General features: G+C 53.2%; 1 protein-coding gene across 1 annotated transcript in view; it reads right to left on the reverse strand.

Annotated features, from left to right (window-relative positions):
- AHRR (aryl-hydrocarbon receptor repressor) overlaps positions 1 to 15428 on the reverse strand; it is an 86227-nt gene that overhangs the window by 18761 nt on the left and 52038 nt on the right. The window contains exon 5 of the mRNA XM_027520306.1: positions 1986 to 2075. Within this exon, the coding sequence (XP_027376107.1) occupies positions 1986 to 2075 (90 nt within the window). The remainder of the gene's footprint in view (positions 1 to 1985; positions 2076 to 15428) is intronic.

The raw sequence follows: 15428 nt of genomic DNA on the forward strand, positions 1-15428 counted from the left end.
TAACCCAGTTCCAAGAAAACAAAAGCTCCAATTAGCAAGTTCAGACCTGGAATCGGGTCTCTACAGGGCACCTGCATTTCCCACAGAAACCCAACACAGGGGTGGGACCTTCGAATTACAGTCAAAGGCAGGTGGTGTGGGTGTCCCGAGAATTTACAGAGCAACTCAGGCAACAGCGATTGGGGCAAAAAATGAAAAGTCTCAAGGGGCACACGCGACCACATCACATTTTTCTAGATCCAGATGCTGCACACACCGTCCAGCGGCGCGAGGAAGGCTTCATTACTTGGGACTCGAATCGTCGCGCCCACGGCCTCGCTCCGCCCCGGCGGGCCTGGGAGAGGGGCGCTGCTCGAGAGGGGCCCGGCCCCGCGAGCGCGGCCTCCGCGGAGCGACCATGGAAGGAGGTCCCGCAGGACGCAGGCAGGTGCAGAGGCGCTGAGCGCGCGCCCGGAGGCCCGTCTGGCAGCTTGCGGGGGAAGGCCGGCGTCTAAGGGGCGGAGCCGGACGCCCGCAGGCCTCCCGACCTCCGACCTCCGGGCTTCTCCCCGAACCCCGAACCCAGGCCGGCCGGCGGCCGTAGCTTCTGGCCCATTGGGAAGATTTTCGGTATTAACTGCACGTCTTGTCCCCCATCTCCTTCCTCGCTGGGCTCTGACCCGGGTGCTGCGAATGTTTCGCCTGGCCCGCAGAGGTGCCCCGGCTCCGCGGGGTGGTCTCCAGCCTCCAGGAAAGCACACCAGCGGGCGGGCCCCTTGGTGGACTGTCCACCTCCCAGGGGCCACCGTGGCCTTGCCGGCGAGGGGGTCTCAAATATGCTCTAGGGCCGGCTCAGCCCCACTGCCCTCCACCCGCGGTGCCTGCAGCTCTCTCTGGCTCACCCTGTGTCTTTAAGCTTACAGTCATTCTCTATAGTCAAGTGCCCCCGGAGGAGGGCCTGAGCCCAGACACACTGTATTCTGGGTTTTTCCAGGTTCTGTCTTGTTCTCTCTCAAATCCACCTGTTTTTATCTTGAATTCCTCAGGGAAGGTGCCAGGGCTGGCAGTTGGTGGCTTCCTGGAGTTTATAACCCTGTGCTATGAGCTCCCTGCAGAGGGCTGGGGTGGGGGACAGGTTTTTTTTTTGGGGGGGGGGTGGTCACACTTGTGCCCAGCTTGTCCTCAGACCCCAGCCGCCCAAGTTGCAGAGCCAGGAGGTTTTACCAGTGTTTGACTCTGGGCTGGGATTGCTCGTGAGACTTTTCCCTCCCAGAGGCCAAGCTAGGTCCCACTTCCTTTCCTGGGGCTTCTCACTGAGCCGCCTCCTTGGACCTAGGGTTGGATGGACTCCATCCTGCTCTGCCCTGAGGTTCCTGCTCTGCCCTGAGGTCTGGAATCGTCCAGGCTGTGCTGACCCGGGGCAACATTCTGGGCAAGCTATCCGCACTCCAGCAAGAGCGGTTCTGGAGCACACTGCATCCTACTGTATGTCGCATCCGGGGTTTGAGACACTGAAGTGCAGCTCAGGACACGTCCCTGCCCTGGCCCTGACCAGCCTCTCGCAGCGAGGAACGCAGAGGTAGGGCTGCAGGCGCAGAAGTCGCTGCTTTGAGACCAGGAACACCCAAGACACCATCATGCCTCTCGCCATGACCCTGAGCCTCAGACAAAGCCAGGTGTGCAAAATCTCATCTGACAAAAGGTCGGTGATTTAAAAAAAGAAAAAGTTTGATTTTAGAGACATTTTAAACCTTGAAGTTTAAAAGTTCAAGGTCCTGGGTGGCTCAGACAATAAAGAATCCGCCTGCAATGCAGGAGACCCGGGTTTGATCCCTGGGTTGGGAAGGAAAGGCAACCCACTCCAGTATTCTTGCCTGGAGAATTCCCCGGACAGAGGAGTCTGATGGGCTACAGTCCACGGGGTTGCAGAAGCACACACACGCCTTGAAGACAGCGCGCCTTCAAGGCAGCGGGACTGAACCCAGCAGACGGGGCGCTGTGCTTACCTGGTGGAAGCCCAGGTAGTCCACGATCGTGGCCGACGCGTAGAAGATCATCCCTTCCGCGCTCACCACCAGAGCGAAGCCGTGGAGAGACTAGAACAAAAAGAACGCCGACGTCACTCGCATGACGTCACTCGCGTGACGTCACTCGCAGTAAAACCATCAGGCACTGTTTCTGGTTGGCTTTTCAACCATTTCCTCCCTGTTTTGTGGTCTGAATTCATAACCTCCAGAAAGGCCCGTGTTTAGTTTTTTATGACTATTCGCAAAGTGTCCTGAGCCAGCAGGTGACATGAGAAACTTGGTCACCATTTATAAGGCTCATGACTTGGGTTCTTTTTCTAATGATTATCAAACGATGTTTTATAAAATACAAACATCACCATGGTGAGATGAGACACATGGATACCTGGAACACAACAGGAACGTTTGCGCCACGAGGTGGGTTTTCCCGTCCTCTTCTATACCACGTTCTGGTTTGTCTAGGAATTTTTATCATGAAAAATGTTGAGCTCCAAAAAGGGCTATTTCTGTATCTACTGAAATCATCACATAGATTTTCTTTAGTCTATTAATGTTACACTACCAGATCTTCTGATGGTGCATCATTCTTGCCTATGGAGGGCAAATCTTATCTGGTCATCATTTCTAATATGTTCTTGGAACTGACGCATTTCACTTGGGAAATATTCATCTATATTCAAGGAAATCCACCTATAAGCTTCTCTCTTTATTTTGGTGTTCAAGCATACCTAAATCATTAAACATCCTTTCCCTCTTTTTTCATTTTCTATACCCACTTATTTATGATGAGAAAATGTATTCGTAGAACATCTGGTTCACCTCACCTCTAAGATCCTCCAGTCTGGGTGCATTTTGGGGAGATGGTGAGTGAAAAGGGGGTGAATTCTAGTATCATTATTCACAATATCTTAATGATTGTTAAATCTGTTATGTCTGTAACTATTGTGGCATGCACTGTTTGGGCTCATTTAACGTTTCCCTTTTTTTGAAAAGCAGGCCCTCCAGCCCCTCCTGCACAGGCTTCCCAGAGCCAAGGCTAGTGAGGGTGCGTGAGGGACCACAGGCACGTAAGCATGTGATCAGTGCCCACCCTGTCAGCCAGCTGTCTGCCTGCCCGTCTGTCTGGCGTCCTCCTCGTCCTGACAAGGCAGACAGCAGCCCAGGCGGTGTGGGTCCTGGCGAGTGCAGGTGCCACGTGTGGAGTGGCTCACTATGCTGTGTGCCACCCCCTGCAGGCGGGCGCGAGCAGTCTGACTCTCCGGGGCCAGGGCAGAGCCGGAGGTTAGGGAGGATTAGGCAGCTGGACGGTGGCGCTCACAATACCTCAGCTGGAATCTTTAACATGCAGACATTTAGAGACTTTGCATTAACTTCCATGAAGCTTGCAGCTATCAGCAATACATTATAATATTCATTTCTCTTAATTCTTGACCATGCTGGGTACTTCTTTCTTTTTTCTAATCTTTGCCAATTTTATGTGATAAATTATTTTACCATCATTATAATTTTCATTCTTTGACAATTAATTAGATCGAAAAACATTTCACACATTCATTGGTAACTTATATTTCTTTTTTGGTAAAATACCTGTGCATGTTATGTGCTGATTTTTCTATTAGGATTTATAAATATCAATTTCTAGGAGCTTTCAAATTACTGGTATTGAAGATTTCTAGGGAGCCCAGGATAATGTTGTTGTTCAGTCTCTAAGTCATATATCTTTGTGACTCCATGGACTATAGCCCACCAGGCTCTTATGTCCTCCACTATCTGCTGGAGCTTGCTCAAATTATGTCCATTGAGTCAGTGATGCCATCCAACCACCTCATCCTCTGTCGTCCCCTTCTCCACTTGCCCTCAGTCTTTCCCAGCATCAGGGTCTTCTCCAATGAGTCGGCTCTTCCCATCAGGTAGCCAAAGTATTGGAGCTTCAGCATCAGTCCTTCCAAAGAATATTCAGGACTGATTTCCTTTAGAATGGACTTTAGTTTGATTTCCTTGTAGTCGAAGGGACTTTCGAGAGTCTTCTCCAGCACTATAATTTGAAAGCATCAATTCTTTGGTGCTCAGCCTTCTTTATGGTCCAACTTTTACATCTGTACATGACTACCACTAGCAAAACCATAGCTTTAATTATACAGACCCTTCTCGGCAAAGTGACATCTCTGCTTTTTAATAGGCTGTCTAGGTTTGCCATAGCTTTTCTTCCAAGGAGCAAGTGTCTTTTAATTTCATGGCTGCAATCAAGGTCCACTTGGAGCCTATGAAAAGAGAATCGGTTACTGCTTCCACTGTTCACCTTTTATTTGCCATGAAGTGATAGGATAATGGCAGCCACCTAAATCCAAAGCCTCACACTTCTAAAAACTGATGGAGAACCACAAGGACAGGTAAAACTACAGAACTCTGCACCCCGTCATGATGAGGACACACAGAGGTGATGAACTGCAAGTTACATATAATCAGAAAAGGCACCGTAAAGTCCCAGTAAGCTTATGATGACTGCTTCAAAAGAACAAAGTGTGTAATTCCTCCTCAAGAAACTAGAGACAATTAAACACAATGTAAGGAGGAGGATAAAGCACAAGCTGGAATTAAGATTCCAGTATCAACATCAATAACCTCAGATACGCAGATGACACCACCCTTTTGGCAGAAAGCGAAGAGAAACTAAACAGCCTCTTGATGAAAGTGAAAGAGGAAAGTGAAAAAGCTGGCTTAAAGCTCAACATTCAAAAAATTAAGATCATGGCATCTGGTTTCATCACTTCAAGGCGAATATGGGGAAAAAATGGAAACAATGACAAACTTTATTTTCTTGGACTCCAAAATCACTGCGGATGGTGACTGCAGCAGTGAAATTCAAAGACGCTTGCTCCTTGCAAGAAAAGCTATGACCAACCTAGACAGCATATTAAAAAGCAGAGACATCGCTCTGCTGACAAAGGTCCATATAGTCAAGGCTATGGTTTTTCCAGTAGCCATGTATGGATGTGAGAGTTTGACCATAAAGAAGGCTGAGCACTGAAAAATTGATGCTTTCGAACTGTGGTGCTAGGGAAGACTCTTGAGAGTCCCTTGGACTGCAAGGGATTGAACAAGTCAATCCTAAAGGAAATCAGTCCTGAATATTCATTGGAAGGACTGATGCTGAAGCTGAAGTTCCAATACTTTGACCACCTAATGCAAAGAGCCAACTCATTGGAAAAGACCCTGATGCTGGGAAAGATAGAAGGAAGAGGAAAAGGAGACGACAGAGAATGAGATGGTTGGATGGCATCACTGACTCAATGGACATGAGTTTGAACAAACTCTGGGATATGGTAATGGACAGGGAAGCCTGGTGTGCTCCAGTCCATGGGGTTGCAAAGAGTTGGACACAACTGAGAGACTGAACAAGAAGAAGAAGAAGGAGAGAAAAATCAAAAATAAGAGAAGAAACGATGAAAACTCTTCAAATAGTTAAATAATAAAGATTGTTACAAAGTGGAAAATTGCTTCTTTAAAAAGATTAATAAAATTGATAAGCTCCTAGATGATTTATCAAGAAAAATACTACTGACACAAGGAGTTTTAAAGAATACATCATTACATCCCCTACAGATGCTAAAAATACAGTGAGGAAGTATTAAAAATGATACTCAAGAAATTAAATAATTTACCAGAATTAACCCGTTAGAGATGGAAACCTTGAAGCACAATTTCTGTAGAAGAAACGAAGTTATCAAGGCACTAACCCAGGATAACGTGCCTGACCCAGGTGCTTTAAAAATCTTTAAAAATAAGATAATAACAATGCCCCTAAATTGTCTCAGAAATAGAAAGTGAAGAAAAGTCTCCAATTCTTAAGAACTATAACATGGACAGTTAATTATGATAGGAAAACTCAATAAAAATAAAATTACAGACTTTGACTATTGATGCCAAATATGCTAAATAAAATATTAGCAAACAGATTTCAGTTTCACTTTATGAAAACAATACATTGTGACCAAGATAATTTACTCCATGAGTGCACGCTTGGCTCAGTATCGAGAAAGTCATCAATGTAATACACCAAGCTTATCAGTCCCTGGGTCAGGAAGATCCTCTGGAGAAACACGCTTGGCTCAGTATCAGGAAAGTCATCAATACAATACACCAAGCTTATCGGTCCCTGGGTCAGGAAGATCCTCTGGAGAAACACGCTTGGCTCAGTATCAGGAAAGTCATCAATACAATACACCAAGCTTATCGGTCCCTGGGTCAGGAAGATCCTCTGGAGAAGGGCATACCCTTCTCCCACTCCAGTATTCTAGCCTGAAACATCCTATGGGCAGATAAGCCTGGATGGCTACAGTCCATCTGACTCCAAAGGCAGACATGACTGAGCAACTAACCAGACAAGCAAGTTTATAGATTTAAGGAGAAAAATCTATAACTTTTGCCATCTTCATAGATGGCAAAAAAGCTTTCAACAAAATGCAACACTAATTTCTGATTAAAAAACACTCAAGAAAATAGGAATTATGAATACCTTGTAACATGATACTGCGTGTGGACGTGTGTGTGTGTCCACGTTATTCCTAAGGTAGCAACTTAATTAATGAGGAAAATGCTGGAAAACCCTGGCTTGCCTGGCTTCCTGATCTTCCAGGAGGATCAGGAAGCCAGGCAAGGATGCCCTGACATCCCTCTCCAGGGGTGTGTGACCTACAGTGCCCCTCCAGTCCACCGTACACTGTGGCCAAACCTGCTCATTTACATATGTGCACTACAAGAGCAAAGCTAAATAGTTCCGAGAGAGACAACATGGCCCGTGGAGGTTGAAACACCACCTGCCACTTACAGAAAAGGTTTGCTGAGGCCTGTCCTATAGTTTCTGGGGTGTTAACTGTTGCAACTAGAAGGGAGCTCAATGGGAGGTTTAACACTGAGAAGGTAAAAGGATTACTACCTGCAGAGGACTCCTTCGTTTATTTGGAAAACCCTAGAGAATCAATGATAAAGTGACCCAAGTGAAAGAATTTAGTAAACAGGAAGGATATAAAATTAAATACATAGTCAATAGCCTTTCAGTTCAGTTCAGTCCCTCAGGCGTGTCTGACTCTTTGTGACCCCATGAATCGCAGCACCTCAGGCCTCCCTGTCCATCACCAACTCCCGGAGTTCACCCAGACTCATGTCCATCGAGTCGGTGATGCCATCCAGCCATCTCATCCTCTGTCGTCCCCTTTTCCTCCTGCCCCCAATCCCTCCCAGCATCACAGTCTTTTCCAATGACTTAACTCTTCGCGTGAGGTGGCCAAAGTACTGGAGTTTCAGCTTTAGCATCATTCCTTCCAAAGAAATCTCAGGACTGATCTCCTTTAGGATGGACTGGTTGGATCTCCTTGAAGTCCAAGGAACTCTCAAGAGTCTTCTCCAACACCACAGTTCAAAAGCATCAATTCTTCGGTGCTCAGCCTTCTTCACAGTCCAACTCTCACATCCATACACGACCACTGGAAAAACCATAGCCTTGACTAGACGGACCTTTGTTGGCAAAGTAATGTCTCTGCTTTTCAATATGCTATCTAGGTTGGTCATAACTTTTCTTACATACTGGAATAATGACCATATTAGAGGACAGTCTGATGGATAAAGTCCTCTTTAGAAGACCTAACACTTGCAAACTCAATCAGAAAAACACAAAATTTATGTAAAGAAAACGTTAAAACATCTCAAGAGACACCAAATTATATGTGAACAATAGAAAGACATCCTTTGGTCTTGGACAGGGTGACTCACCATCATAAAGATGAATTTATCAATGGAGTGCAATGTCCCGCCCAAAAGGAAATTGTGTGTTCTGCCCAACCTGACATCACACAAGATTCCCAAGGAAACCCCCAGAAAGGGACACAGCCTCACAGCTGCACACGGGACCTTGCTCTGCTGTGAAGCCACACCTTAGCTGCTAGAGTGTAACTCAGAGAAGAAACATCACAGCACTCAGGCAAACATACAGTAAACACTCAACAAAAGATCTTATTCAAGAGGGAAGCACTAACCGGCTCCCTAGTGGTTCAGTGGATAAGAGTCTGCCTGCCAATGCAGGTGACACGGGCTCGACCCTTGGTCTGGGGAGATCCCACAGGCCAAGGGGCAAAGTCCACGAGCCCCAGCTACTGAGCCGGAGCACCTACAGCCCATGCTCTGCAACAAGAGAAGCCAGCACAGCGAGAAACCCAGGCGCCACAACTAGAGAAACCCATGTGCAGCACTGAAGACCCAGCACAGCCAAATAAAGGAATAAATAAACAAAAAATTTTTTTAGAAAAAGAGGGAATCACTAAGATGTTAAAGCAGCCTAAGACATATCAGAGATGCCAGGGGCTCACAGCTGAGATCAGATTGCTGCCTCAGATGCAGACGTCACATTCCCCCGGAGAATCCTTGCGCAGCCTGTGCCCACATGACTTGAAAAGCCACAGCCCACGTGAGCTGTGACACCCAGCGGCTCGCCTCGGTGCACAGTTCTGGGTGAGTTTCTGACACACAGGTGCAAACATCAGGGTGGTGATCTGCAGTCAAATTTAGACTTTGCGCTGAGTCTCCTGCATGAGCAACCCAAGCTCACACAGCCCCCCGAGGCACCCCTGCCCCCAGCAGTCTGCCACCAGTGACCACATCTCACCAAAAGCCTGTTATCAAAATACCAGACAAAACGCCCGGACTCCAGTGAAGTGACAGTCAACCCTGTGCACTCTGTGTCCACCGGAACATCCGCGTTCCCAGACGGCAGCATTTGTCACGAGTTCCTGTGCAGTTCCAGGGAAGTGCCTGTTCCCACTGCCCACACACCTTCGGGCAGCGGGGGGGAAGGTCCAGTGTTTGCCTGCACTCATCCTGGTGGGGGGGTCACAAGTCTGTGACCATGTCCGAATCTCCCCCACGTGCCTCTGCTAGGAGGCCCCAGATTTCTTGGTGGGGGTGGGGAGATCCGTGAAACATCTGGGCTGTTACAGGGTGTAACAGAGGCCAGGTTTTCCTGTGTGCTGACCGGCAGGGTGTGGGTAGATCTCCAGGACAGGAGGCTGGGCACGGAGAGCCCCGTCTGTGAGTGGTCCCCAGGCAGACTGAACGCACCCCCGCTGGGCGGTGACAAGTCCGGACAGTGCCCCTCGTGGTTTCTGCACCACTTCAGACATACTTCGCCTAAAAACACAAAACCTGCGTGTCCATGTTCACCAGCCTGGAGGACTTTTGGAAGCACTATCAGCCTCAGAATCTACGATGAGCTGGACCCCTGAGGCTTGGACGCCCATGTCCCTCAGACACCAACACGTACAAGAACCGCACTTCGAAATACCAGCTCTTCTCATGTTGTGGTAAAACGTATGCAGCAGAAAGCTCACCATTTTAGCCACACTCACGCGCGCAGTTCATCCCCACAAGCCCTGTGGTTGTACAGCCACCAGCGGCATCATCTCCAGAGCCTTCTCATCTTCCCAGGCTGACAATCCGGCCCTCCCCAGTCCCGGCAGCCACCATCTGCTTCCTGTCTCCAGGAGCCTGACTCCTCCAGGGGCCTCCTGAGTGGACTCACAGGACTGGCCCTTCCGGGCCGGGCTCGAGCTCTCAGCACGATATCCTCAAGCTCATCCGTGCAGAGCCTGTGTCAGAATTCCCTTCCTCTTCAAGACTGACTAGTACTCCACTGCACCCACAGGCTGCACTGCATATCCCCTGCCGCTCAACGGGCATCTGGGCTGCTCTCAGCTCCTGGTAGGGGCTCCCGGAGACACGCGCGTCTGGATGGAAGATGCTGCGTGGATGGATGATGCCTAAGGCAAGGAGGAAAGGCCACCGCCTTCCCTTGCTGCAGCGCTGCTGGGCACCTGCTGGGCACCTGCATGGTGGGACCTGCTGCCCCCAGAGCTGGGCATCCCCCAGGACGAGGGCGGTGCTGGTGCTCACACCGCTGCCCGTGGCCCTCCTGCAATGGCTTCCAGAGCCTGCCCTGCAAACCTGGCCTCCTGTGACCCAGGGACTCGGCAGAACACCCGCTCAGGGTGCCTGCCTCCTTCCCCACCCTGCCCCGCAGCCGGCAGGTTCTGGTGGCCGAGGCCCTGGGGGCTGGTGCGGCCTGCTGCCTCTGCCACTGTGACCAAGCCCTCTGGCCAGGAAAGCCGGAGCGGGCAGCCATGGGCCTCGCGCCTGACCCAGAGCTGGCAGGAACCTCTCAGGAAAGGCCTGCAGGCTGCCCATCTAAGTCCCACCCCAGTAATCTGGGCAGAAGCAGGGTGGCCATGCTAAGGCCACCGCAGGCTTTGGTGGCCTTGTGGTGTGGCTCCATTACTGTGGCAACGAGGTTACTGTCCCTCCTTCTTATAGACTCACTGACCAGTGGCCACGTGGCCCAGACGCGCACGCGGGGCTGGGCGGTGGTGGCCCGAGAGCCTTGTCCCCCTGCCCCGGGCAAGCTGCAGGCGTGGGGACCCCCACTCGCCCCCAGCGGTGGGAGTGGGCGAAGTGGGCGCCACCAGCTGTCCACACAGAATTTCCCATCTCAGAGGCAGCCCAGACTCACAACATCCCACTAATAAGAGTCCAAAGACCAAAGAGATGCTCATGGTCTGAGTGCATCAAATGCCGTCTCAAAAAAGATTTTACGAGATTAGTCACAGCCGAAAACAACCTTAATTTTAACTCACCAGGCAGAAATTTTAAAAAGAAAAACGACCGTAAACGCTGTTTGCCGAGTCATATGGATTCAATATCAGATCGACATTCTGGCCTGGAAGCCTCACGCCAAATACTGCTGCACATGTGGGACCGGCCGGAGCAAATATGCATCGCAAACATTTGTTTGTTTTCTCTCTCTCTTTTAATCCTGCAAGACTTTTGTGTTTTTTTTTAAATATGGTACATGGAAAATGAGATCACTTCTCCAAGTGGAGAAAAGAATTTGGCCCCAAGCTGAAGGCTGCGCTTTTTTAAGAGCAGAAACAACCGCGTCCGCGCTCAATGACAGCCAGTCACGGGGGCTGCACCTGCCTCTGCAGGGCCGGCCCGCGCCCCGCCCCCGACGCCGCCGGCGGCCCCGGGCAGGGGTCGGCGCAAACGGCTGAGCAAGCGGGACTTCCTCTGGGCAGCCCTTGAACATCCTGGTGTCTTCCAACACAGGCAGAAAAAATAGCCGGCGAGCACTTCAAAGATTGCTCGTCAAGGTCACAGCAGAGGAAAAAGAAGAGGGAAAAGGAACAGTTCCAGCAGCCCCTCTCCTCGCCCCTCCTTGGAATGAAGGGAAGTTGGGAGCTGGGCCCTCCCCTGAGAGCTGTCGCCACGGCAACGGAGCAACACCACAGGCCGGGCCATAGGCCGCCAGTCACGCGAGCGGGGCACCGGCCGCTGGGCCTGCTGGAGCCAGATCACTCGCTGGGCCTCGCCGCGGGGCCCGTGTGCGTGCGAGGCGCTTCTGCTGGGGATGGCTCGCCGGCTGTTTATAGATCCCACAAACAGTAAACTTGGCCTTGGGCTCCAGCCTCGGAAAGCGACAGCGCTTGCAAACAGTTCTTGAAAGAGGCAGTGGGCTGCCAGGGCAGAGCCACGAGAGTGGAGGCAGGTGCGGACCCCCGGGCCCTGGGAGCTGGCCCCGTGCTAGCCCGGCCCTGCTCCGCCAGCCACGGCCCCAGGGTCGTCCTCTCCAGGTGAGCAGCTGGACAGTGCAGGTGTCTGGACGGTGAGGCTGGCTCTGGGCCCTCCTGTGGCTGGTGGGAGGGGAGCCCAGAACCAGACACAGAATGTAGCCACTGCAGACGTTGCTCTCCTTCCCTGGGTGGACGTGACCAGTTCAAAAACACCTCAACCAAGAGCTGCTTTTTCAACAGCTGTGTGACCTTGGACAAACTACTTAACCTCTCTGGGCCTCAGGTTCCTCTTCTGAAAAACATGGATGACAGCAGGGACCGTCTCTGAGCTCAAATAAGCACCCACACGGAGTAAGGGCAGAATCAATACCGGTCCTGTTAATTTGAACCTGGGGCTTTGTGCTGGAACGAGTGATTTACCAAAAGTGTTGGCAGTGTTTTCTAAAGAGAAAACAAAGCCTTTTTGAAGATTGGGACGACTCTGAATGTAAACTTGGTTTAGCTCCTGAGAAGCAGTTATGGTCAATCGATAAACAGGTGCTCCTGATGACCCTGAAGGAGCGGCAGTACTCTGTCTGAGAGGCAGGTCCATCCTGCCCGGCTCCTGGGGTGGGAGGGGTTGCCCCCACTCACCCCCCCAAATCTCCAACCGGGAGCCACCAGCCTCAGCCTCATAGCCGAGGGTCACTCCAGACCTGTGGACACGTTCTAGACCATTCCTCTGCCCCTGGGGAGCCCAAGGGGGCCTGCAGGAGGGAGGGGTGCCACTGGGAGCCGGAGAGAGCCCCTGTGGAAGAGCCATCACACAGGAAAGCCCAGCCAGGCTGGCCCGACGGCAACAAAGTGTGCTGCCAGCGCAGCCCTCAGGAAGGAGCTGGTGTGAGCCCTCAGCCTGCACGCGGAACACACCGGGGCTGAGCTGGGCTCCATGGGGGAGGACTGGGCTCCACGTGGAACAAACTGGGGGTAAACTCAGGCTCCACGGTGGGGGAACCCGGGCTCCACGGTGGGGGAACCCGGGCTCCACGGTGGGGGAACCCGAGCTCCACAGTGGGGGAATCCGGGCTCCACATGGAACAAACCAGGGGTGAACTGGGCTCTATGGTGGGTGAACCGGGCTCCACGAGGGGAAACCCGGGCTCCATGGCGGGGGAGGGGGGGCGACCCAGGCTTCATGGTGGGTGGACCTGGGCTCCATGGTTGGGGAACGCAGGCTCCACATGGAACAAACCGGGCCACAGCCTTGGCTGTGGGACAGGCAGGTTCTCAGGCCCCACGACATTCAGCTGCTCCTCCATGAACCCAGGGTGACCCAGAGCGAGCCAGGAGCTTTTCCCTAGTGATTAAACCCTGCAGATGCCGCAGGCCCGCAGCGTCTCAGTGCCCAGTGGTGAGCGGCGAGGCTGACAGTGAGGCCATGCAGCAGGCGCAGCCTGGCCCGCAGGTCGTCCTTCATGGGGCCGGCCTGCGTCCTTACCTCTGCTCAAGTCCCCACTGGGACCCTCCTTATGACCATGGGCTCAGTGAGGGCAGAGCCTGGGGCACACACGTCCAAGCCCGGGAGAGCCCAGGGCAGAGCAGAGCTTGAGTGGCCACAGGGGTAAGCTGACCAGGAAGCCCTGCTTGGGGACCACGGACGATCAGGGGCTCAAGGTAGACAGCTGGAGTGACCATGGACGGCCAGGAGGCACATAGCAGAGAGCTTTAGGTCTAAAAGCCACAGAGTAGCCCCAAACAGCTAAACTTATCTTCAGGGGTGGGGCCAGGAACTGTGGGCTTCTGACCGCAGGGAGACTGCTGGATGGACAGAAAGCACTACCGTGCATCACGGTGGACACAGCCTGAGGCCGATACCGCCCTGGACACTCAATGGATGTCAGATAGGCCCTGGGGTGGGGCCCGGGGTCTGCTAGGCAGTGAGGGCAGCCTGCCCTTCGGGGCTGTGTCCACCCAAAGGCCAGCCCCCAGGGAATTTACACTTTTACTTATGTCTGTCAAGTCCCTGAAAGAAGAGCCACATCAAAGAAGTTTGGGAACAACAGGGTCACAGCAGAAGGTGAGACAGTATTTCTCGGAGCACAGAGACCAGAGTGGGAGATGGAGCAGCCCCTGCAGCAGCCCGCTCAGCGGATCCAGAAAACGCGTGGATGCAGGTACGCGGACATCAAGGCGCTCTCCCCAGAGCCGAGGGGTAGGAGGGCCTGGGATGCCCACGCCATGCCTCAGACGCATACCTGCGACCTCGCCAACACCACCCTCCAGCAGTAGGGACCCCAGGTGTGCGACGCTCCCTCCTGCAGCCTGCACTGCCCCCACCCCGCAACGGCAACCCTGAGACCCCTCCCCCAGGCCGCCCGCCTCCCACCCCTGCCAGCTCACTCTGTGCCCCACTATGCGGGCTCTGGGGTTTTGTACCCCTGTCCCTAGAGAACCCGTGGGCCCAGCACCAAGTGGAGGGAACTGCAGCAGGGAGTCCTCAGCCACAGCCACCAGGAGCGGGCACTCTTGGCCCCCGCGGTTCTCCCAACCAGGGGAAAGGGTTTCTAGGTCTTCCTCTAGGATCGGCCCCCACGTTCTCCCAACCAGGGGAAGGGGTCTCTAGGTCTTCCTCTAGGATCGGCCCCCACGTTCTCCCAACCAGGGGAAGGGGTCTCTAGGTCTTCCTCTAGGATCGGCCCCCACGTTCTCCCAACCAGGGGAAGGGGTCTCTAGGTCTTCCTCTAGGATCGGCCCCCACGTTCTCCCAACCAGGGGAAGGGGTCTCTAGGTCTTCCTCTAGGATCGGCCCCCACGTTCTCCCAACCAGGGGAAGGGGTCTCTAGGTCTTCCTCTAGGATCGGCCCCCACGTTCTCCCAACCAGGGGAAGGGGTCTCTAGGTCTTCCTCTAGGATCGGCCCCCGCGGTTCTCCCAACCAGGGGAAGGGGTCTCTAGGTCTTCCTCTAGGATCGGCCCCCGTGGTTCTCCCAACCAGGGGAAGGGGTCTCTAGGTCTTTCTCTAGGATCGGCCCCCGCGGTTCTCCCAACCAGGGGAAGGGGTTTCCAGGTCTCTCTCTAGGATCGGCCCCTGCGATTCTCCCAACCAGGGGAAGGGGTTTCTAGGTCTCTCTCCAGGAGAGCAACAGCCTGGAGGCAAGAAAGTCTGCACTCTTGTTCTCGGCACGTCTCTTGTGGTTCCTGAGAACTTCCCGGGAATTGTGCTGGCTTTTCCAGAAACCGCGCCAGCTCGGTTGGCACAGGTCAACAGCCTGCTGAGTGAGCGTGGTCGTCGGGGCTCCCAGACATGCAAGGCCCTCTCACGGCGCTTCCTTGAGGCCCATGGGTGCCACAGGGTCGCGTGAGTCACCTGCCCGGGCCCAGGGCCAGTGGCAGGAACAGCAAAACCCCCTCACTCGGGAATCAGCACGCCTGCCCATTTGCCACCCCTCCCCAGAGGATCTTGACTGCTTTAACCCAAGGACACTGCTGTGGCCTCAGAGGCAGACACAGCACAACCCAGAGACGCTGTGTGTCCCTGCCTGCAGCAAGGTTCAGGCTTCTGTGTCACAGGGCGAGCCAGCATAGGCTCCACGCCCCTTGCAAAGTCACCCCCCTTATCCTAGTGGGGGCCCAGGGCTGCCTGGGTCAGGATGAGGAGGGCTGCGGCCCGAGCCCAGGGCGGGCGTTCGGGGGGAGCAGAGAATAGAAGAAAGAGCCCTTTCCTCCTCTGCTGGGCCCCTTGGGTTGCCTGGTGGGATAAGGGAAGCAGGGCTTCAGGACACAGCTGAGCTGCACCCCCAGGCACTCACTCCCCCACCCCGTGCACACCC

Source organism: Bos indicus x Bos taurus, chromosome 20, assembly GCF_003369695.1.
Source record: "Bos indicus x Bos taurus breed Angus x Brahman F1 hybrid chromosome 20, Bos_hybrid_MaternalHap_v2.0, whole genome shotgun sequence".
Classification (NCBI taxonomy): Eukaryota; Metazoa; Chordata; class Mammalia; order Artiodactyla; family Bovidae; genus Bos; species Bos indicus x Bos taurus.